We start from the raw sequence: 24,730 nt of genomic DNA, 5'->3' as shown, positions 1-24,730 counted from the left end.
ATTCAGATGTGCTATGCTTCGTAGTTCACTGACATTGCCAGCAGACTTGCTAAGTCTATGGGAGTTAGTTTAAAAAGAGAGTTTTTTCCTCACACTAAAAATGGAAAACATAATCACAATGGAGAGAGTGAGGTCTCTTTATGATTACATAATGGACAATTTAAAAGTGGAACAAGTAAATGAAGGTATAATCAACCAGGATTGACATACTGTTAATTATTATCATTATCATTATCATTAATTATCATTCTGATAATTTTAGTTTTACATTTGATTCTTAGTTTATCTCTTAAAAAATTGGTTGGTATGAGTTCGAAGATGCAGGCCTTAGAAAGACATATTAAAGCAGATTATAGAGATATGCAAACCCAGACTGTAGAATTACATGGAGAAACAAGGTCAGCATTGCACTTTCAAGTTAAAAGGAACACTCTAAGGTCTTAAGGGAACCAACTTTATTATATTCCATAACCATGCAGGAAGTGTCAAATGAAGGAGGTTCTATAAGAGCTACTTGGAAGCCTGTGACAATGTTAAATTTAGGGAAATTTAAGGAAGCTGTAGTCTCATATGGCATGTATTTACATTTGTGAAGCAGATAATGAACACGTGGTCAGTTTGTGATAGGGTTATTATTGTGGCTTAATAAGGATATCCCACTACAGGTTATTTATCCCCATAGACTGAATAGACTTGATTAAAGCTGCCCTACAGCCTGGGCCACAATTACAGTGGGCTTCCTGGTTCAGAGAAGAGGCTAAGAGCAAAAGGCTAAAGCAAGAGGTATGGCTATCTCCCAAGCCCAAATTCTGGGGGAAGGAAACTGTGCTAAAAGGCAGTGTCAACTTGATGATCACTTCTTGGGTATATGATGTGCATCAGCTTTGAATGCTTGGGACAGATTTGGAGATTCAGTAAAGAAAACAGAATCATTTAAAAAAGTTATACAGGGCCCAATTCTTACAAAGGCTGCCACCAGTGGTAAATAGAATGGTTTCATATACAGAGGCTAGAAAAATAATAAGTGAAACAATGGCTTTTGAAAATGCTAATGCCCAATGCAAAATGATAATTAGGCCTTAAAAGCAAGGTCAGCAGCTTTGGAAGATTGGATCCGAGATACAATTAATATTGAAGCTCATGACTATGATGATACATGGATAAGAGAGGTTATTTCAAGAGCTTTAAAGAATGATCTAGATAGAAAATGTTTTAATTGTGGAAAGCAAGGTCACTTTAAAAGGGATGGTAAAGAGGGCATCTAGAAACACTGCTTTTTATAAATACAATCTAAGTAGATTGTCCCTCCCTTTTGGATTATGCAAACAGCTAAAGAAATGTAGGCCATCAAGAATTTATTAAGGCAATACTTTGCTATTGGGAAATGCCTTGAGGAGCCTCTTGCAGGCCCCTATGCAATACCCTATGCAAAATTCAGTTCTGTCCTTTTCTGTCACCATGAAAACTATTTCCCAGAGCAATTAAATAGCCAAATACCTATTGTAAGAAATAATACTGCTCTGGATGATAAAAGAGTTATAAAAAAGGGAACAAAAGAGTCAGGAAAATCACAAAAATATTAGCGAATTTCTGTAAATGAGCAGAGATCAAAATTATGAATAAATGATGTTATCATTGAAGGTCTGGTAGATACAGACGAGGATGTAACAATTTCATCACAAGAATCTTGGCATCCACATTGCCCTCTTCAGGAGGTAAATGTTCATCTTTTAGGGATTGGAGTTTTACCTCAGGTAAAATAGAACTCAAGATGGCTTGAATATATAGGGCCAGAAGGACAGAGAGGAATATAAAGCTGTATATTGCTAATGTTGCAATAAATTTGTAGGACATACTTTTTTTTCAGCAATGGAATTCTCAGATAAATATTCTTCCAATTTTAGAAAAAAACCCATAAATTAACATATGGTTCTGGAAAACTTATAAGAAAGTATTATAAAAAAACAAAAAACAAAAAACAAAAAAAAAAAAAAAACAAAACACTGACAAGAACAGGACAGAACAGCTGTTAATCTTCCAAAAGCACCAACAGTTCTATCTTTAACATGGTCGACAGATGAACCTGTATGGGTTGTGCAATAGCCTTTAACAACGAGAAACTGCAGACATTAGAAAATCTGGTACAGGAACAGCTAAATTCTCAGCATAATAAGAAATACACCAGCCAATGGAATTCGTCTGTGTTTGTTATTAAAGAGGATTCAGGAAAATGGAGATTTAACAGATTTAAGAGCTGTTAATCAGATGATACAACCGATGGGTCAATTACAATTTGAAATTCCTGTGCCTTCTCTATTGCCTAAAGGATGATCTCTCATAGTTATTGATATAGAAAAATGTTTCTTCAGTATACCATTACAAGAAAAAGATTGAGAAAAAATTGCATTCACAGTGACTACTTGTAATAATTCTCAGCCTTCCAAGAGATATCAATGGAAAGGCCTACTAAAGGAAATATTATATATCTCCACTCTGTGCCAATAGATTGTATGGCAGCTACTTGAAATTATATATCAGCAATTTCGTCAATCTATAGTGTATCATTACAGTGATGACATTTTATTATTTGATTCAAATGTAGGTAATTTAGAAAGAATATTTGAAGAAGCAAAGAAAATGTTGCCTTGTGTGGGATTACAAAATTGCTCCTAAAAATACAAAGAGGAGATTCTGTTAAATATTTAGGGTGTAAAATAGGCTTACAAAAATTAGATCCCAAAAGTTACAAATTAGAAGGGATCAATTGCAGACTCTGAATGACTTTCAGAGATTGTTAGGAGACATTTCCCATATACAGCACATTATTGGGATAAAACTGGATGAACTGATTAATTTAAGCAAAACTTTAGAATATGACAAGGAATTAAATAGTCCCAGGGTATTAACAGCTGAAGCTGAGATAGAACTGGATTTAGTGGAAGAGAAATTACAGATTGCACATGTGGATTGTATACTTGTAGCTTAACTGCATTCTAATCATATTACACTCTAAGCATTACCCCACAGGAATTTTAATGCAGAGAGAAGATATTATCATAGAATGGATCTCATTACCACATAAACTGAGTAAAAAAAAATTTAAAAATTTGGAAAAAGTATTTGAGTTGATTCTAAAAGGAAAATTGAGACTTTTTTATTAGCAGGAATAGACCAGCAGAAATTGTAGTACCTTTTACTAATGATGAAATTGACAAATTATGGATAGACAGTGAACCCTGACAAAGAGCATGTAGTAAATTTTGGGGAGAGATTAATAATAAATATCCCAAAAGCAAGAGAATTCAACTTACAAAGAGAAATGACTGGATCCTTCCTCACATTTTATGGGAAACACTAATAACTAGAGCTGCTACATTCTATGTTGATGCAAAAATTCAGGAAAGGCATGTTATAAATCATACAGTTTAAGTAAAGTGGTTCTAAAAGTCAGAATTATATGCTGTTCTTACAGTGCTAATGGATCATAAAGAACACAACATAATTACTGATTCACAATATGCAGAAAGAGTTGTTTTGCTGAATTTATACCAGATGATACAGAATTTTTTTTTTTGTTATTTAAGTTACAAGACATAATCAGTAACAGGAATCATTCCATGTATATATTCAATCCCATATGTGTCTCCTCTAGCACAAGGTAATGATGAAATCGATCAACTATTGACCAGAAATGTACTAAAGACCTCAGAATTTCATTAGGAAAACAATGTCAATAGCAAGGGTTTGAAAAAAATACTTTTCTATCACATGGCAGGAAGCCAAGGAAATTATAAGGAAATGTTCATTTTGTTCTTTGTACAACCAAATTCTGCTCCTGTAGGAAGTAACCCAAAGGGCACTCAAAGGAATGTAATCTGGAAGATGGATGTGTTCCATTTTGTAGAATTTGGAAAATTAAAATATGTACACCACACCATCAATACCTATTTAAGTTTTCAAAGGGCAACTGCTCTGAGTACAGAAAAGGTTGATTCAGTTATTATACATTTTCTAGGAGTCAGGCTATCAGGGGTATACCTACACAAATAAAGACAGACACTGCTCTAGCACATGTCTCTAAGTAAATGAAACTGCTTATTATAATATAAAGCATATTACAGATATACCACAAAATCCTACAGGGCAGGCAATTATTGAAAGATCAAATTGAATTCTAACAGAAATGCTAAACAAACACAAAGGGATGATTGAAGAACCCCCAAAATAGATTGCATAGTGTTTTATTGACTTTGAATTTTCTGAGTGTTAATGAAAAAGAAGCAATAGCTGTGGAGAGACATTGGATAATAGAAAAAAAATCTACAGAATGAATCCAGCTGGTATACTTCAAAGATGTGTTGACCTTAGAATGGAAACCAGGAAATGTGTTACATTGGGAAAGAAGTTTTGCTTTTGTTTCCACAGGTGAAGAAAAACTATGGATACCATCAAAATGGATAAAGATTTTATTTGAACAAGACATCTGTTAATTAGGAAAGATTATAGTTTATCAAGCAGTATGGCTGTTTAACCTATAAAACTAACAAATATTTTTCATCTGATCACATATTAGTTGCCAAAGGAGAATAAAAGTATTCAGCTTTTCTGCAGACCCCTGGCATCTCAAGAAAAAGGGCAAATCATCTAGAAAAATTGTCCCAAGAAAAGGAGTAAAGTGACCTATTGGTATATCATATCATATTTCTTTTCTTTTTTTTTTTTTACATGCAAAAGTTAGTTTTTTATTAAACTATAATTTTTTTTTGTAAAAATCTGTCAAATCCCTGGATAGTGAGATCAACAACTAATTTATCCATGGAGCCCTCATCTAATGCCTGTTGGAAACAGAAGCAAACACCCATACCTAAACACTGAGAAGAACTAGAACCCAGATGCAGATGGAAAGGACAAGACCAGGTTGCAGAAACACATAGAGACAGCTGACCTGACCAAGGAGGAGCTAACGGGCCCCCAGACTGATAGCTGGGAATCCAGCATGGGACTGACTCAGGCCCCCCTGAATATGGGTCTCAGCCAGAAGAACTGAGCAGTCTAAGGGACCTCAGACAGTGGAACCAGGATGTATCCCTGGTGCACAAAAGAAATTTGCGAACACATCCCCCATGGAGGGATACTGCCTTAACCTAGAGACAGGAGAGAAGCCCTAGTCCCTACTTCAAATGACCTGTCAGATCTACATGACCCCAACTGGATGGCATTCCCCTACATATGGAATTGAGGTGGGGGAATGGGAGGGGAGGGTGGTTAGGGTACATATGAGAGGGCAGAGAGGGTAAAAGGGAGGGAGGGATGGAGAGAGGGAGAAAAGGAGGGAGGGAGGGAAGGAGAGGGAACTGGGATTGACATGCAAAATAATAAATTAAATAAAAAATGTAAAAAAAAGGTATATCATATTTCTAACAGGGTAAAATTTCATAAATCTTCCCAAATGTTTGTTTCTGCTTTTCCTTATAGACCTGTAATGAAATTTGTCATTTTGTAGTCCCAATGCACTTTAAAAAAATTAAAACTGGCTTTGGAGTTGGAGTGTGGCCCTCTCCTTCTCTGAACCCAAGCATGCTTGTTAAAGAAAAATCAAAAATCTCTGTCTCATGTCAGAAGAGCCACCTGATATGGAACAGAAGAAAAACAAGTATTTAAGGACTATTGTACTGCCACTTGTCTCTTAATCCTTTGGTTTCATATTGACTTTTAACAGCTTTTCTTAAATCATAAATCTTATATTATATAAAAGTGTATAAGATTCATATATATTATTTTAAAGTTTTGTCATGATATTAGTGGTCATATAGAGTACTAACTAATTCTAGAAACAGATTCCATCTGCCTTCCTGTACATGATTTCGGGTTTGAGGCTCTATCAGTTCTCTACAGTGAACCATGACCATGCCTAATAGTGACTTTTTCAGTCTCCAAAAGGAGAATGAGGCCTAACAATGTCAATTTCACCAGGACTATGACAATACCACTAAGGTGAAAAACACAAACTAAAGATCTGCTTCAGACTACAAACTGCTCAGAACAATTTCAAGGTGGCTAGCTGAGATGATCCTGTAAGGAGTAAGGTTTTTCCTCCCGCCACCTGGTCTTGTCCGGCCACCGCGCCAGCCCCAAATAACGCACACCGAGACTCTGTATTTGATATAATCTGTTGGCCCATTACTAGTTTCTTATCGGCTAGCTCTGTGTTAATTATTAACCCATTTCTATGTATTTCCACGTGGTCTTACCAGCGAGAGGCGGCTGGTGGTTCTAGTCTCTCTGAACTCTCCATCTTGACTCCTCCTTACTACTTCCTCTTTCCTCCTTGTCCCTAGTCCCTCCTATCTTTCTTTCCTATTGGCCAACAGTGCTTTATTCATTAACCAGTATGAGAAACATATATACATAATGGCATCCCCCATCATGATCCAACTCACAAATTACTTTAGCCAGGATGTGAGACAAGCCCTGTCTTTTCCCATTATGTTTAGACTGGACAAAAATGACACAGCTTGGCAGTTAACCTAAATTTTTTCTCTTCAGGATTACCCCAAAGAGAATGAAGTAAGTTTAAAAACATTATGCCCACATTCTCAAGTTTTGGAATGGGTTACAAAATTTTGTTGATTATAGTCAGGAAGAAAGTTAAAGAAAGGGGATTAGATTCAAGATTTTTGCTTTGAAAAAAAAGAAGGAATAAAGATATGATAGGATGAGAGGGTAGATTATTGAATGTATTCTTAAAAGAAAAAGAAAGGATATAGATATAAGATGAAAAGATAGATTATTGAATCTACTTTTTAAAAGCAAATGTTAGGTTTAAATATTTTACATTGGATTGGTCTTCTGTATACTGTATATAAATATTATATATTAGTACAAATTTGAAATTAATTGGTTAAGACATACTGTACACATGTTTCTAATCTTGTTAAATGTACTGTAACTATACAGGTCCTTTAACAATGTAATGCAAATTTCTAGTCCTTGAAAGTCTTTATTATCAATATATAAAGCTTCAAAGATAGACTTTACCTCAGGGTAAAGGGTTGGGAAAAGATCTTCCAATCAAATGGACCCAAGAAGCAAGCAGGTGTGGCTATCCTAATATCTAACAAGTGAGACTTCAAACCAAAATTAATCAAAAGAGATGAAGATGGTCATTTTATATTCATCGCAGGAGAAATCCATCAACACAAAGTCTCAATTCTGAACATCTGTGCCCCAAATACAAAGGCACCTACATATGTAAAAGAAATGCTACTAAAACTAAAACCTCACATAAAACCTCACACACACACACAAAAAAAAAACCTCAACACTAGACAGGACCACCAATCAGAAACTCAACAAAGAAATAAAAGAACTAACAGAATTTATGTCTCAACTGGGTTTAACAGACATCTATAGGACATTCCATTCAAACACAAAAGAATATAACTTCTTCTCTGATCCACATGGAACCTTCTCTAAAATCAGTCACATACTAGGTTGGCATAACAAACCTCAACAGGTACAAGAGAATTGGAATAGTCCCCTGTATCTTATCAGACCACCATGCTTTAAAAATGGAATTCAACAACAACACAAATCGCAGAAAACCTGCAAACTCATGGAAACTGAACAATATGCAATGGCACCACACCTGTGCCAAAGAAAAAATAAAGAAAGAAATTAAGGTCTTTCTAAAATTCAATGAGAATGAGGACACAACCTACCCGAACTTATGGGACACCTTGAAAGAAGTGTTACGAGGGAAGTTCATTGCACTAAGTGCCCATATGAAGAAAACAGAGGATAGTCACATCAGAGAATTAACAGCACAACTGAAAGCCTTAGGACAGAGAGAAGCGAACTCACCCCGTAGGAGTAGACACCAGGAAATAATCAATTTGAAGGCTGAAATCAACAAAATAGAAACCATATAAACCATACAAAATATCAATGCAACAAAGAGTTGGTTTTTTGAGGAAATCAACAAGATAGACAAACCTTTATCCAAACTAACGAAAAAGCAGAGAGAGAACATGCAAATTAACAAAATCAGAAATGAAAAGGGGAACATAACAATGGACACAGAGGAAATCCAGACAATTTTCAGGTCATATTTTGAAAACCTGTATTCCACAAAAATTGAAAAGTCAAAGGAAATGAACAAATTTCTGGATAACTACCACTTACCAAAATTAAATAAAAAACAGACAAACAACTTAAATAGACCTATAACCTGCTATGAAATAGAAACAGTCATCAAAAGCCTTCCAACCAAAAAATGCCCAGGGCCAGATGGCTTCAGTGCAGAATTCTACCAAAAATTCAAGGAAGAACTAATACCACTACTCCTTAAACTGTTCCACAAGATAGAAACAGAAGGTTCATTGCCAAACTCTTTCTACGAGGCCACAATAACCTTGGTACCCAAACCTCACAAAGACACAACTAAGAAAGAATACTACAGACTAATATCCCTGATGAACATCGATGCAAAAATACTCAATAAAACACTGGCAAACCGAATTCAAGAATACATCAGAGAAATCATCCACCATGACCAAGTAGGCTTCATCCCTGGATTGCAGGGATGGTTTAACATACAAAAATCTATCAATGTGATCCACCATATAAACAAACTGAAAAAGAAAAACCATATGATCATCTCCCTAAATGCTGAAAAAGCCTTCGGCAAAATTCAAAACCCTTTAATGATAAAGGTCTTGGAGAGATCAGGGAAAACAGGAACATACCTAATAAGAGCAATATACAGTAAACCAACAGCCAACATCAAACTGATTAGAGAGAAGCTTAAGGCGATTCCTCGAAAGTCAGGAACAAGACAAGGCTGCCCTCTCTCTCCATATCTCTACAATATTGTTCTTGAAGTTCTAGCTAAAGCTATAAGACAACAAAAGGAGATCAAGGGAATCCAAATTGAAAAGGAAGAAGTTAAACTGTCTCTATTTGCAGATGATATGATAGTTTACATAAGCGACCCAATAAACTCTACCAGGGAACTCCTACAGCTGATAAACACCTTCAGCAAACTAGCAGGATACAAAATAAACTCAAAAAAATTAGTAACCCTACTATATTCAGACGACAAAGAGGTTGAGAAAGAAATCAGAGAAACATGACCCTTTACAATACCCACACAGAACATAAAGTATCTTGGGGTAACGCTTACCAAACAAGTGAAAGACCTATGTAATAAGAACTTTGTGGCTCTAAAGAAATAAATTAAAGAAGATATCAGAAAATGGAAAGAGCTCCCATGTTCTTGGATAGGTAGGATAAATATAGTAAAAATGGCAATCTTGCCAAAAGCAATCTGCAGAGTCAATGCAATCCCCATTAAAATCCCAGCACAATTCTTCACTGACCTTGAAAGGATAATAATCAACTTTATATGGAAAAACAAAAGACCCAGGATAGCCAAAACAACCGTGTACAATAAAAGAACCATTCCTGACTTTAAGCTCTACTACAGAGCTATAGTTCTGAAAACAGCCTGGTATTGGTACAAAAATAGACAGGTAGACCTATGGAATTGAACTGAAAATCCTGATACTAACCCACACACCTATGAACACCTGATTTTCGACAAAATAGCTAAAAGAATACAATGTGGGGAGGAAAGCATCTTCAACAAATGGTGCTGGCACAATTGGATGATGATGTGTAGAAGACTGCAGATAGATCCTTCTCTGTCGCCATGCATAAAACTCAAGCCCAAATGGATCAAAGACCTCAACATCAGCCCAGCCACACTGAACCTCTTAGAAGAGAAAGTAGGCGGTACCCTTGAACAAATTGGTATAGGAGACTGTTTCCTGAACATAACTCCAGGAGCGCAGACACTGAGATCAACAATTAATAAATGGGACCTCCTCAAACTGAGGCAGGCAAAGGACACAGTGGGCAAGAACAAATGGCAGCCCACAGATTGGGAAAAAATTTGCACCAATCCTACATCTGACAAAGGGCTGATCTCCAAAATATACAAAGAACTCAAGAAACTAGTCAACAAAACACCAAATGACCCTATTGTGGTACAGAACTGAAGAAAGAATTCTCAAAAGAGGAAATCAAAAAGGCTGAAAGACACTTAAGAAAGTGCTCAATACCCTTAGCTATCAGGGGAATGCAAATCAAAACAACTTTGAGATACCATCTTAATCCTGCCAGAATGGCTAAAATTAGAAACACCAATGTCAACTCATGCTGGAGAGGATGTGGAGAGAGGGGAACACTCCTCCACTGCTGGTGGGAGTGCAAACTTTTACAGCCATTTTGGAGATCAGTATGGTGGTTCCTCAGAAAAATGGGAATTAGTTTACCACAGGACCCGGCAGTCCCCCTCTTAGGAATATACCCAAGTGATCCACACTCATGCAACAAAGACATGCACTCACCTATGTTCATAGCAGCATTATTTGTAATAGCAAGAATCTGGAAGCAATCTAGATTCTCCTCAACTGAATAATGGATAAAGAACATGTGACACATCTACACAATGGACTACTGTTCTGCAGAAAAAAAAATAATGGAATCTTGAAATTTGCAGGCAAGTGGATGGCACTTGAAGAAACCATCCTGAATGAGGTAACCCAGTCACAAAAGAGGAACATGGTGTGTACTCGCTCACATATGGATTTTAGACAAAGAGCAAAGGATCGCCAGTCTGTAATTCACACCGCCAGAGGAACTAGGATACAAGGTGTTTTCTAAGAGATTCATATAAAGTCCTTCACAGAAGGGGGAAGGGACAAGTCCCCCAGATCACATGGGAAATGGGGGGGGGCAGTGAATGGAGAGAGAAGTAGGAGAAAGAGAAGGGGAGGAGAGGAAAGCACATGTGACTAGGAAGATTTAGTCAGGGTAGGAATAGAAGACGAGAGAGAGAGAGAAAGAGAGAGAGGAAGAGAGAGAGAAGAGAGAACATAAAACAGGGAGCCATTATTGGTTGAAAGAGAAAACTGAACCCAAAGAAAGGTCTAGAGACCTACAAGACTGACTCCAACTAAAAGTTTGAGCAACCGTGGAAAGGCTACCATAAATGCCCTTCCCTGATAGTGAGATCAACAACTAAACTTATCCACCATCATGGAGCCCTCATCTGGTAGCTGTTGGAAACAGAAGCAAACACCCATAACTAAACACCGAGTCGAACTGGAATCCAGATGCAGAGGGAGAGGACAGGACCAGGTTCAGAAAAACATAGAGACAGTTGACCTGAACAAAGAGGAGCTAACGGGCCCCCCAGACTGATAGCTGGGAATCCAGCATGGGGCTGACTCAGGCCCCCCTGAATATGGGTCTCAGTTAGAAGGACTGCGCAGTCTATGGGACCTCAGACAGTGGAACCAGTATGCACAAAAGGACCTTGCGGACACATCCCCCATGGAGGAATACTACCTTAACCTAGAGACAGAAGAGAAGTCCTCGTCCCTACTTCAGATGAGATTTACATGACCCCACCTGGATGACATTGCCCTACATATGTGGGCATGGGAGGGGAGGTTGGTCTGGGTACATGTGAGTGGGCAGAGAGGGTAAGAGGGAGGGAGGGAGAGGGAACTGGGATCTACATGTAAAATAAAAATAAATAATTAAAATAAAAACAAATAAAAATAAATTAAAAAATAAAAAATCTACTATATAAGATAAATAAGCAAATGTACATTAGCAATTAGTCACCCATTATAAGTGAATTGTAGTAATATTAAGCATGTTTTCAATATCAAACAGAGATAGATTTTTATAAAAACAGGTCACTTTCAAACACTTCAGAGATCTACAGAATATGGTATTTAAGATGTTTTAATAATATAGGTTCCTTTTTTTTTTATGACAAAGAGACATGTCTGTTCCTGGCAGTACCAATCTACTTAAGAGAAGATGATGGGCATTTTAATCATCGTCACTTTCTCATTCCCTGTCCCCGCTCTCCTAATTCTGTGTCATTTTTTTCTTTTTCTTTTTTTAAATAATTGAGTAGTCCAGTCCAAGTGCTGTTGGGTATGGGGCCATTTCCAAGAGCAAGGTGGACCTATGGGGTCGTATCCTTTAAAGAAGCTGACCTCCATATCAACTGTTCATAGTTCTTTGGTTGTGATGTCTGCTTTACAAACATAATTGAGTCTGGTGCCCTGGGACCCAATTAAGAAAAACATGCAACAACTTCTAATGAGCTCCTTCTATTTCGAAGATATTTTATACTCTATACAAATCAAGAAAATTACCTATTCCTTTCAAATAACTATAAAAAATTTCACCTGGAAATTCATAATAGAATTTTGTACCAAGCAGAGGTCATATATAAAAACAATATAACAAAAAAGTATGTAAGTATGTAAGAAAAAAGCCATAAAGAAATCTTTTATTTTTTTAAGTTAACAAGTTAATTAAAAAAAAAATGAAGGTTTTTTATTTTTAATTCTGTAGGATTTAGAAGAGTCCTATCTGGGTGGTTAAGACTGAGTCAGATGGGATTGATTGAAGATGTAGCTTCCACTGTATTCCTGGTTTTCTTTAGTTGTCTCTGAGACGGAAAGGTTACTGAAGGAGCTGGAGCAAATGCTGGAGCAAGCTCAAGAGCCCATAGCCTGGGCCGGTGGAGCAGGCCGCGCACAGGTTGGTATGAAGAGCACAGGTTGGCAGATTCAGGGTCTGCACCTGACTTCGTGCTTGATTGTATAAGGTACCTTTTCCCACATCTGAAATTTGAGCCATTGATTGTCCTGGTCCTAACAAACTGGTAGCTGCCAAACCACCAGAATGCATGCTTTCCTGGGAGAAGCAGACAGGGCCTTTAATTTTAGGTCTTCAGGTTGGGATGGAGGATGGGGAGGCTTTCTGAGGCAGAGACGGACCACCTTGTATTGGCAATGGTGACCAAATGCCTGACAGAAATGACTAAAACAGGCCAGGTCCTCATGGCAGGGAGGTCATGGTGGTGCAGGGCCCTTTATATCCTGGTGATACAGAAACAGGAAAGAGAACAGGAAGGGGCCAGGGCAGGATAGAGCCCTGTGGACATGCTCCCAGTGCCCTACTTCCTGCAGCAGGGCCCTTCTCCTGTCTGCCACTACCTCCCAATAGCACCTTCGGCTTCTGACCCGATTAGGTCTGCTGTGTTGAGTCTGTAATAGAACTCACTTGTTATGTAGCTCAGAGCTCTCATGATCTGACTGCCCCTAGACATACATGCCCACACTGACTAAATATCATTAATTCTATGGAGATTTCTTAATACAGTTGGCAGTTTAAGATTAACAGCAACTGAATTTTCCCATGCCTGGGATCTTTCCAGGCATCACAATAGGATCAAGTCCCTGGAAAGGGGGGCAGTTTGGTGGGACCCCTTCCTGTCTGGCGCATGTACTGAGAGACAAGTGCGTGTCTTGGAAACTTGAGAGTTGATGGAGCAGGGCTGAAGCTCCTGTTTCTAACTCTTAGATTCAGAAAGCCTTATGGCCTCACTATCCAACATCTGCATAAGTGTAAAAGTCTGGATAGAAAGCTCAGGCCATTCATAAAGGGCAGCACGGGGTCACTCAATGTGATAAAAAACAGTCTCAGGGCAGACACTTCACCCTGTGATAACAGCTGTTCCCTGGGTACTTAGAGCATAAATGGCAGCTAGATATTACAAAAGGTTTCATTCATTCATTCGTTCAGATACACACTGTGCCCAGAGTCAGAGAGCATACCAACTGAATCCCCAATGTCATCATTTAAATTCCCATTGCTTTACTGTTATTTATTAATAACATAGGCTTAATGGAAATGCTGGTTCTGCTGCTGAGGACTTGTGCCACGTGGCAGTTATTCATCTCCTGTTCTGAGAACTGTTTAAGAATTAGATAAGACAAGCTGGGACATGTGTCAGAGGTGACAGTGGGCAGTGGCGGTTCAAAGAAAACAGGCTCTCTTGTTTCTCACTTAGGGCCTCTACGTCCCCTCTAGTAATAGCACATCTCATCTCTCTAAGAGCTGCATTTAGAACTGGGCAGGTAGTTGATACATTTTGTCAGCCTGCCAGCTTCATTTAGATCCTTAGAAAGTATGAAGACATGCATCTCAGGCATTTTTCCATCTGTTACTACTGACTGGTAGTGTAAGTTGTCTGTGTAATAGCGGCTGGCCTCAAACATTAATCTACCTGCCTCAGCACTAACTCCCTCCCTAGAGTTGTAGGTGTTCAACACCACGCCCAGCTAAAGATGAAATCTTTAACATCTTTATTACTGAGTTAAAAATTAAGGAAAGCATACAGAATTTATCATCCTAGAGATGAATGTGTTAAAGGAAATGAGCATCAACCCCTGATGAGTTGGAAAACACAGGAAGCTTTCTCGGTCAGCTCCAGCGGCTCACAGTTCCACCTGGACATGCAGGGTTATGAGTCAGTTTAGAAAAGCCATTTCTCCAGTGCAGCCGTTCATAGATGACTTCTTCCCATGCAGGAGCTGCCCTTGTAGAACAAGGTGTGTGGACTGGTGAAATGGCTCTTACTTATGCGTAATTAATACACAGATTATTCCTTTGTAGCAATTATGTGTATAGTTGAACACTGCATGGTGTTATGCATTGCATTTTGTGGTTGGTTGGTCTCTCTCTCTCACACACACACTCTCTTTCTTTCCTTTTCTTTCTCAGTCCTAGTAGTTTGTCTTTTCAAAAATATAACCTGGCTGATTGGCATCCTAGAGCCTTTACAGCCACAGAATTTGCTTCTGGTTTGTCATGAGAATTAGTAATTTTTTAAATTTTTTTTCTTATGATAAGATACATAGTTTTAATACAGCCCCCGGAAGGCCTTCTTTTGGTTTCAGACTTGTGTAATGTTCTGTGCTTTCAAAGGGCGTTTAGGAACTGTTGAAGTTAACTTATTTACTCACTGCCCTGTCAGCACCTCCTACAGGCTGCTGCTCCCAATAGCTCCTGACAGGCCCAGGATGCTTAGGGCCTGTTGACTGTTAATGAGGTGAGCAGCCATGAAAGCAACCATTGAAGCCATAACAATTTCCTCCTTAAAAGTAAAGAAAGCGTCGCACTCACCACTGGGAAGTTCTTTCTTTCTTAATATTTTTTCTTTTTTTCATTGTTCCTGCAAAGAGTTAATATGACTTCTACTTAAAACTGGAGGTGGGATATGTATGTATGGATTCATGTGTATATATCTTTGTATGTAAGTAGGAGCCCTCTGATAAGCCAAGCACACCAAAAAGAGTAAAAGAGTCAGCAAATAATTCAGAAGTGCGGACTAAGTTGACTCTGGGCAGATACTGTGTGAACACTTTTCAGGTGTGGAAATTTGCTACGTTCTTCTTTGCTGCCTGTCAGATTTATAATGATTTCCTAAGCACATGTGCCAGTGGTGAGGATGGAAAGAGAATACACCCACAGACAATCAAAGACTCTCTCCTATGAGCTCTGGCACATGGCTTCCTCATCTGAGTCCCTTCCCAAGCATGTTCTTCTTTAGCTAATATTAGCACCATTTACAGACCATGTCTAACTTGACAATGGAGAAATTAATCAGAGTCTTATAAATCTACCTCATTTTAAATGGCTAATTCATGCACAAATATTGAGGTTTACTATATAATTATTTGGATTATAAGGTGCATATTGTGAACTGCATGTGTATTCTTGTCTTTCCATTGCATGAGAAGCTGGTCTAGCTGTAGTGAACCTTGAAACTGAAACTCATGATAGTATGTGTGTGGGTACGGTGATTAGTATTGCCCTTCCTTCCCATCTCAACTACAGCAAGGACTTTTTGGTGGATAATGTAGATACTTATGAAACACTCATCACAGAATATGTGATCATATGTATTATATATATTTTTACAAAAACAAATCAATATAGACAATCTAATGTGATCACACTGTCCCAAGGCATAAAGATACAAATATAAGTAAGTGACATTGGAGAAAAGGGATAGAACCTAAACAACAACTTAGCCTTACACATGTATGTTTAATAGACATCATACTACATACAAAACTTATCACCTGCGAAGAAAACCATGTGCACCACTCTATTGGAGAACTAAGCTCCTCAGTAACCAACTGGGTCTTCTGTGGTTGTGAGGAACTCTGTGGTGAGTTCTGCAGTTGTGAGGAACTCTGTGGTGAGTTCTGCAGTTGTGAGGAACTCTGTGGGGAGTTCTGTAGTTGTGATGAACTTTGTGGGGAGTTCTGCAGTTGTGAGGAACTGTGTGGGGAGTTCTGCAGTTGTGAGGAACTGTGTGGGGAGTTCTGCAGTTGTGAGTAATTGTGTGCGGAGTTCTGCAGTTGTGAGTAATTGTGTGGGGAGTTCTGCAGTTGTGAGGAACTGTGTGGGGAGTTCTGCAGTTGTGAGTAATTGTGTGCGGAGTTCTGCAGTTGTGAGTAATTGTGTGGGGAGTTCTGCAGTTGTGAGGAACTGTGTGGGGAGTTCTGCAGTTGTGAGGAACTCTGTGGGGAGTTCTGCAGTTGTGAGGAACTCTGTGGGGAGTTCTGCAGTTGTGAGGAACTGTGTGGGGAGTTCTGCAGTTGTGAGGAACTGTGTGGGGAGTTCTGCAGTTGTGAGGAACTCTGTGGGGAGTTCTGCAGTTGTGAGTAACTGTGTGGGGAGTTCTGCAGTTGTGAGTAATTGTGTGGGGAGTTCTGCAGTTGTGAGGAACTCTGTGGGGAGTTCTGCAGTTGTGAGGAACTGTGTGGGGAGTTCTGCAGTTGTGAGTAATTGTGTGGGGAGTTCTGCAGTTGTGAGGAACTCTGTGGGGAGTTCTGCAGTTGTGAGGAACTGTGTGGGGAGTTCTGCAGTTGTGAGGAACTCTGTGGGGAGTTCTGCAGTTGTGAGGAACTGTGTGGGGAGTTCTGCAGTTGTGAGTAATTGTGTGGGGAGTTCTGCAGTTGTGAGGAACTGTGTGGGGAGTTCTGCAGTTGTGAGGAACTCTGTGGGGAGTTCTGCAGTTGTGAGGAACTCTGTGGGGAGTTCTGCAGTTGTGAGGAACTGTGTGGGGAGTTCTGCAGTTGTGAGGAACTGTGTGGGGAGTTCTGCAGTTGTGAGGAACTCTGTGGGGAGTTCTGCAGTTGTGAGTAACTGTGTGGGGAGTTCTGCAGTTGTGAGTAATTGTGTGGGGAGTTCTGCAGTTGTGAGGAACTCTGTGGGGAGTTCTGCAGTTGTGAGGAACTGTGTGGGGAGTTCTGCAGTTGTGAGGAACTGTGTGGGGAGTTCTGCAGTTGTGAGTAACTGTGTGGGGAGTTCTGCAGTTGTGAGGAACTCTGTGGGGAGTTCTGCAGTTGTGAGTAATTGTGTGGGGAGTTCTGCAGTTGTAACTGTGTGGGGAGTTCTGCAGTTGTGAGTAACTGTGTGGGGAGTTCTGCAGTTGTGAGGAACTGTGTGGGGAGTTCTGCAGTTGTGAGTAATTGTGTGGGGAGTTCTGCAGTTGTGAGGAACTCTGTGGGGAGTTCTGCAGTTGTGAGGAACTGTGTGGGGAGTTCTGCAGTTGTGAGGAACTCTGTGGGGAGTTCTGCAGTTGTGAGGAACTGTGTGGGGAGTTCTGCAGTTGTGAGGAACTCTGTGGGGAGTTCTGCAGTTGTGAGTAATTGTGTGGGGAGTTCTGCAGTTGTGAGGAACTGTGTGGGGAGTTCTGCAGTTGTGAGGAACTGTGTGGGGAGTTCTGCAGTTGTGAGGAACTGTGTGGGGAGTTCTGCAGTTGTGAGGAACTCTGTGGGGAGTTCTGCAGTTGTGAGGAACTGTGTGGGGAGTTCTGCAGTTGTGAGGAACTGTGTGGGGAGTTCTGCAGTTGTGAGGAACTGTGTGGGGAGTTCTGCAGTTGTGAGGAACTGTGTGGGGAGTTCTGCAGTTGTGAGGAACTGTGTGGGGAGTTCTGCAGTTGTGAGGAACTGTGTGGGGAGTTCTGCAGTTGTGAGGAACTCTGTGGGGAGTTCTGCAGTTGTGAGGAACTGTGTGGGGAGTTCTGCAGTTGTGAGGAACTACATGGCAGGTTCTGTAGTTGTGATGAACCGTATTGGCTTTTTTGCAGTTGTATCGGTGCAGCCCGGAAGCTCCCCCAGGCAGTCCATTTCAGAGCTACTGTGAAGAGGACTGTTTTATGATTGATGGGACAGAACTAAAAGCTGAAGAATGTATTGAGAACATAACTAACAATTTTAAAAAGATAGATGCTTTAATATCTGAATTTTAGGGTGTTATTCAAGTATTTCCAAAAGTTAATTAAAAAATTACTAGCAGTCTTTATAATTTCCTGTCAAACTTTTAAAAATGTTTAGTGAAATAGGTATACAAAATTGACATTTGTTATAAATTTATTCTTTATGAATATCCATAGCTTTGGAGCCTATCAAGTGACATTTAAGGTTAGGGTGTTAGAATCTTAGGATATAAAAAAATCCTCATGTTTGTATTTGTAGACTTTTTTGTTTGCTTTGAATTTAGAATTATTTGTGAAACTTATTAACAGGTGCTATACAGTAGGTATTTAGACCATCCTTCAAATGTGACTATTAAAATGGCTACCTGTTCTGGTACCTACCACTCTCAAAGAGAACTCAACTGTAACACATGTGGAAAGTGTTTTTGTAGTTGTCTGGAATATTTTAAGCTATAAGGAAATATTTAAATGTAGTCATGTAATAAAGTTGGAGAATACAAGACAAAATATCAGTTGTCTCATTGTACTGCAAGCAGGTATTGTTATTCAATATAGTTCCCATTGGGATATCGGAGCCCTGAACACTTCCCTGTTGACTCAGTGTCTCTATAGGTGAGGTTGGGAACATGTAACTGACATACATCAATAGAAGTTACACTTCATCTGCATGAAATACCCAGTGGTATATATGAGTAAGATGTGCATCATTCATCAGGATTCCATGAACAGTTTCAGTGTATGTCTATATCTGAAGGCAAAATGGTGGGCTACCTGAAGATAAAGCCACAGACCAACACAGAGATTAATGTGTGTGCACAGAAAAAGAGCTGACACAAAGTTACCCTCAGAATGAGCTTCATTGGGAGAGAGCCTCCAATTATGGCCAACTGTGAGCGGGACTTGAAGAGGGAGACCGTTGGGAAAGTAGCTCATTTTGTCACACAGCCAGCTCTGAAAGGACAGCTAGATGGGCCCTGCAGGGCCAGCAGACAAAAGCTTCTGACTCTTAGATACCAAGGCGTGAGGGCAAGTTTCATTCCCATGATTATGTCGGACCTACCCTGTGTGGCACCAATCAGGAAGGCACTGATAAAGACTGGCTGTCCCTTAGGTCGTCCCTGGTCTAAGAAGCCAGAGGGAAACTTCAAGGCCACTGCACAGCCTGCCTTCTTACCAACTCTCCTCACCAGAGGGAACTGCGTGGGAGGGGATGGTGTGTGGCCTGGCTGAGAGAGAAAAGAAGCTGCTGAAGGGCTGGAGTCCACCACCCAGGGAAATGGGAGCTAGAAGGCGACCTTAGTAAGTGGAGGGCGGTGCAGTGGGTGCGAAGGTGAAGAAAGGCAGGATCTGTTCAAGAAGACCCTGACATGACAGCAAAGGGCAGTACTCTATGCGCAAGAGATCCAGTATGTCTGGAATCAAACACCCGAGCCGAGAGTAGGGACTGGTAGGCATGAGGGGGCAGCAGCCGGAACTTCCCTGTGCCAGCCTGTGCCCCGGTGTCTGAGGGAATCCATGGCCCTGATGTTAGCTCAGCTTGTCAGCCTCTACATCAGGAGCCTTAGGGTTGCCAGGAGGCAGCCAGCACTGGCGGGTTAGGTGTCTGCAGAAAGTCTTATTAAACACTCAGCTGCCTGGGAACAATGCACCACGGTAACAGAGCTTTAAATGGCAAAGGTCTCTGCATGTCAGGGATGTCACAGGAAGACACTTCCATTTGTCCCCCATGAAAGCTTAATGTCATTTCCATCTGTTCAAGTCAACTTGTAGCCCTCAATACTTCAAGTCTATGGGGTGGCTGGAACAGCCTCCTTTATTCTATCTGCTCTCAGAATCCCGTTGGTGAGGAGCTAATGCATTTTTAACCAACTCAAGCAACCGAAAGGTCTGGTCTGTAGTGCATCCAGACAGCCGCTGCTGAGTGTCTGAGAGCAGGGGCCATGGCAGGAAACTCCCATTCTTCGTGTAGGTTCCCAGAGATGAGGCTAGGTGTGTTTCCACTTTATGACCTTCGCAGGCTATAGCAAGTTCCCTGATCTGCATGTTGACAGTTCTCACTTTTATATTGATTTGACATTTTCTGCCCATCCTCAGTCACCTTGGGTGTGAACCTATGGAGAATATTTATTTCAGTGAGTCTCACGTGTGTCTCTGGTCAGCTTCAAATCTGCTTGGCACGGCTCCACTGACATTTCTAGGCTCCCTTACATGTCTGGGGAACAGGCAGCTGCTCGGTGACCTAGAGCATTCCTAGGTGAGGAAGTCAGGGAAACTTGACACTGTTTTGTATTTCACTTTTACTTTTGCCCCAGGCTAGCCCAGCAGAGCATCCAGAACAAGAAAGAGCATCACTGCTAGGGAGCTGGTAAGATATCAACAGGCGTGGAGGACAGGGGGCTAGACCCTTTCCCCTCATAATTGGCAGGGTGTAAAGCTAAGGACTGGAGCAGCGGAGTTCTAATTGCCACCTTGGGCCTGGGAGGACATGTGACATCCTCAGCTGCCCAGAGGTCATTAAGAGTTCTAAACATGGCTCTGGAGCCCCAAATTTTTACCATCTAGACGTGGGGTTTCTGATTCAAGGACAAGGACATATGACAATTTCTCCTTCCGTTAGAATCAATCCAAATGGGCCTGTCAGTCACCAGGAAAAAGCGATGCTCCCCAAGAGCTGCTTGTTCTAGAAACCTAAGAAGTAGAATAAACCCTGCCTCAGATGTAGAGCAGCACAGTTGTCCCTTTGGTCATTGTCCCTGTCTTAGCTAGGGTTTCTATTGCTGTGAAGAGACACCATGACCATGGCAACTCTTATAAGGAAACCATTTAATTGAGTCAGCTTACTTACAATTTCATAGGTTCAGTTTGTTGTCATCATGGCAGGGATCAAGGTAGCATGCGGGCAGATGCGGTGCTGGCTACATAATGGCTAGCAGGGAACTGGAAGTCCACTGGCAGTCACACTGAGGGAAGCTTGAGCAAAAGAGACCTCAAAGCCCGCCCCCTCAGTGACACACTTCCTCCAACAAGGCCACACCTCCCAACAGCGCCACTCCCTTTGGGGGCCACTTCCTTTCAGATCGCCACATCCATCTCACCCAGAAGAATGTGTTCACGTCACTTTGATCTGTCCTCTACGTATCCTCTATGGGACACAAGTCCCGTCTGGGTCACGACGAGCACAAAGATCAGGGAGCTGAGAAAAGTCCAGAGGAAGATCCCAGTGACAGCATCAGACAAGGAAGTGGCCTCCGCTCGCATCCCTGTTACTGATCCTCTTGTTCAACAAATCACAGAGCTCACACCTGTCAGACGGAGACATGCCACCGAAGAGCATGGATACAGATGTGGGTAGGCCATCTGCCACTCTGCTTCTTAAAGAAGAACATGTTTCAATATGAAAGTGACAGTCACAAGCAGTCTAATGAACAGTAGGTAAATTGCTGTTGGTATTTGAAAAGACTTACAAAGTTATTTTCAGCTAAACATGTACTTTTAACAGCATTTGTGAACTGATAAAGGTCTCCATTGCCTCCTCTTTCACTTCTTACCTGTTAGTGTGGATATTTGCACACAATAAAATAGTCCTGCAACATAGTTTTACTAATTATCTGGTATTTTATTCCCATTATGTCCAAACAATGAATCACCCTCTTAGAGAAAATTAAAAGTATCTATATTTTCACAATTTATAAACCGCTTTTTCACAAAGATCCATTATTCAGTCCTTGTGTGCATCTACACATTTGTTACTAATCTTTCTTGGAAGAGAAATTGATGGGCCAGTACCAATGTACAATTTTAGAGCTATTTAACTGATCATAGGTTGTCAGTTAAATCAGATGTGCATGGTTTACGTGCTTCTGAGCTAAGCAATTACTTAGGAGATGGGCAGGGTTTTTGTTGTTGTTGTTGCCGATTTCTTAAAAAGTGGTCAAAATGAGCAAAAATGAGCATTAGCATAGTTCACAGAAAACTACTGATGTAAGACTAGTAGGTTGGGTGGTCAACAGGGATGAAATGAAATGTTAGCAGAAATGATGTGTCTCTTGCTTTAGTTCTGACATGTATTTTCAGTGAATCATTTTGAAGAAATGTTAGTGGAGAGTCAGTACCCTGTGAGACATTTCGGTGGAATGGTAGAATTTTGGAATCTTTCCATTTGGGAGTAGATAGGGAGTAGTACAGTAGAAGTGACATCACTCTACTGACTCCTTTGATTGAGGTGATTATGTAGCTTGTCTCCTGCACTCTGAGCCTGATCAATGAGTGTTTTATATTAGACTCCACCTCTCCTGGGTCACATTGCCTGCTTTTGTAACGACGGTGTGACATCTGTTACTCTATCCATGTACATGCTTATTTAGTGTTTCTGTAGTTTCTGTTTGTAAGGCCTGCCTTTGGGTGCTGAACCTTCCCTTTGTTGGGGTTAGAAGGTATGGCCCTCTCCTAACTGTGGGGGCCATGGCCAACACCCCAGCAGCAAAGGCAAGCTGACAGAAGAATAACACAACTTGTGTATTTGGTCACAGTTTCGTGGCACCAAGGAGCTTCCGGAATGAAGAACCGGAAGTGCTGGGGAAATTGCCTGGTTTTATGCTTAGATCTAGTGAAGAAAGAATGCCACCATTGGGAGCACGGTGAGACGGGTGTGCAATCTAAGGGCAATGGCATCGTGGCAGGGGCAGCACGGCTCTTTGTAGACACTCTGTCTCTCTCAGCAGTCTTCTGGATTTGAGGTATGGCCTTTTCTAGAGTAGAAGCCTCATGAGCTACTCCAGAAAGAAGGTTTTCATGGCCAGCTCTTCCACAGAGAGCAGAGGCGGTTGGGATCCCACAGTAATGCTTATAGCTGGCTTTGATTATTCAGGTCCGCTCTGGAGAGAGGGAGTCTGGTCTCTGCTGCCTACCTGGCGGGAGAATAAGAAACGAGAGATGGGTTCAGGACGTCTAGGAAACACTTTGCTTCTGGGGCTGCTTCCCAAGCTCTCTAAGTCACTGTTCTATTGCTGGGAGGAGACACCTGGAACAAGGCAACTCTTATAAAAAGAAAGCATTTACTTGGGGCCTTCTTATGGTTTCAGAGGCTTAGTTCTTCTTCTTCATCATCATCATAATCATCATCATCGCAGGGAACATGGTGCTGGAGTAGTAGTTGAGAGCTACATCTTGATCTCAGGTGGAGGGGTGGGGGGCAGACAGACAGACAGACACTGGGCCTGACTTGGGCTTTTGAAACATCAGAGCCCACCCCAAATAACATGCTTCCTCCAGCAAGGTCGTATCTGCTCTAACAAGGTCATGCTTCCTAATCCTTATTCCTTCAAATGGTTCCACTCTTTTTGACTGCAACTAAGCAGTCAGAGATCTGAGCCAATGGAGTTGCTATTATTCAAACCACCACACAAGCCTTCATCTGGGGGTTTGATTTTCTGAGCCACAGTCCCATCCCTTGCCCAGTATATTGCAAGTGTTTCCCAAAATCATTGTTGATGGAGATCTTGAGGCAGGAAGGCACACCTTTAATCTGGGCTACTCCTTGTGCTGGAAGCCTGTATAAGGGTACGGGAGGAGGAAGGTTTGCTCTTCGCCTGCTGTCTTTACCTTGCCAGCACATGCATTCCTGCATGTGGAGCCTCTTTAGGATTCCGGCTTCTACGGAAGACCAGCAGAGACACAGCATCATGGGACTGAGTTTTGGACTTATTGTTCACAGCTAGCCATTGTTGGGACTACAGCCTACAAGTCATTCCAATAAGTCCCCGTGTGTGTGTGTGTGTGTGTGTGTGTGTGTGTGTGTGTGTGTGTGTGTGTACATGGAGAAGAAGAAGAAGAGAGAGAGAGAGAGTGAGAGAGAGAAAGAGGAAAGAGGGGTCCACTCCATAAGTTCTATGACTCTACAGAACCCTGACTAATACAGATTTGATCCCTCCCAGTCAGATGTTTCACTCTTATGGACTTCCTCATTTTAGAACCATTGAATAAATGAACAAATACAGTCTCTGTTATTTAGATTATCGGAGTAGCTGTCCTAACAAACAAGGGTTAAATCTCATCAACTCCGTTATAAAAGTTCAAGCTGTCGGCGGCGGTGCTTAAACCTTGAGCTGTTTGCAGCTTAGTTCTCCCCACATGTGGCCCTGTGCAGTTCATCCCTTCGTTCGGCGCAGGCTGGCCAGTCTCCTTAGTGCCTCTTACCTTGGTGTTCACATCCCACTCTATTCAGTCGTAATGGGTACCACTGACTTTCACAAACCGTTAAGATATGGAAGACATGACTAGGCAGCCTCCAAGCTTTAGTCATAAAGGGCGTTGTGGCTGGTTCCCACGGTATTTGCCTTTGAGTGATTCATCTGCCACAACAGTAGTACATGCCCCTCTCTATATGGACAGGGCCCCACGTGGGGGGAACAGAGGCCTCCAGCCTCAGCCAGCATCATTTGAGAGCCTCGTGGGTTTGCTTTATGGGATGGCCATCAGCCGGCCCTTGCCAAGCCTTCATATGATAAGATCTCAGGGTGGCATCTTTATGTAAGCACCCAAAAGGGGCCGAGCCAGAGT

The 24,730-nt window shown here is 41.1% G+C and overlaps 1 protein-coding gene across 1 annotated transcript in view; it reads left to right on the top strand.

The window, feature by feature from the left end:
• Positions 1–18,244, top strand: part of Zcwpw2 (zinc finger CW-type and PWWP domain containing 2) — an 84,266-nt gene extending 66,022 nt beyond the window's left edge. The window contains exons 7-8 of the mRNA XM_051173590.1: positions 12,536–12,633; positions 18,044–18,244. Of these exons, the coding sequence (XP_051029547.1) occupies positions 12,536–12,633; positions 18,044–18,205 (260 nt within the window). The 3' untranslated portion in view covers positions 18,206–18,244. The remainder of the gene's footprint in view (positions 1–12,535; positions 12,634–18,043) is intronic.
• Positions 18,245–24,730: the final 6,486 nt, after the last annotated feature.

This window comes from Phodopus roborovskii, unplaced genomic scaffold (genome assembly GCF_943737965.1).
Source record: "Phodopus roborovskii unplaced genomic scaffold, PHOROB, whole genome shotgun sequence".
NCBI lineage: Eukaryota > Metazoa > Chordata > Mammalia > Rodentia > Cricetidae > Phodopus > Phodopus roborovskii.
The sequence above is the reverse complement of the archived record's forward strand: the minus strand, read 5'-3'. Positions and strand labels throughout refer to the sequence as shown.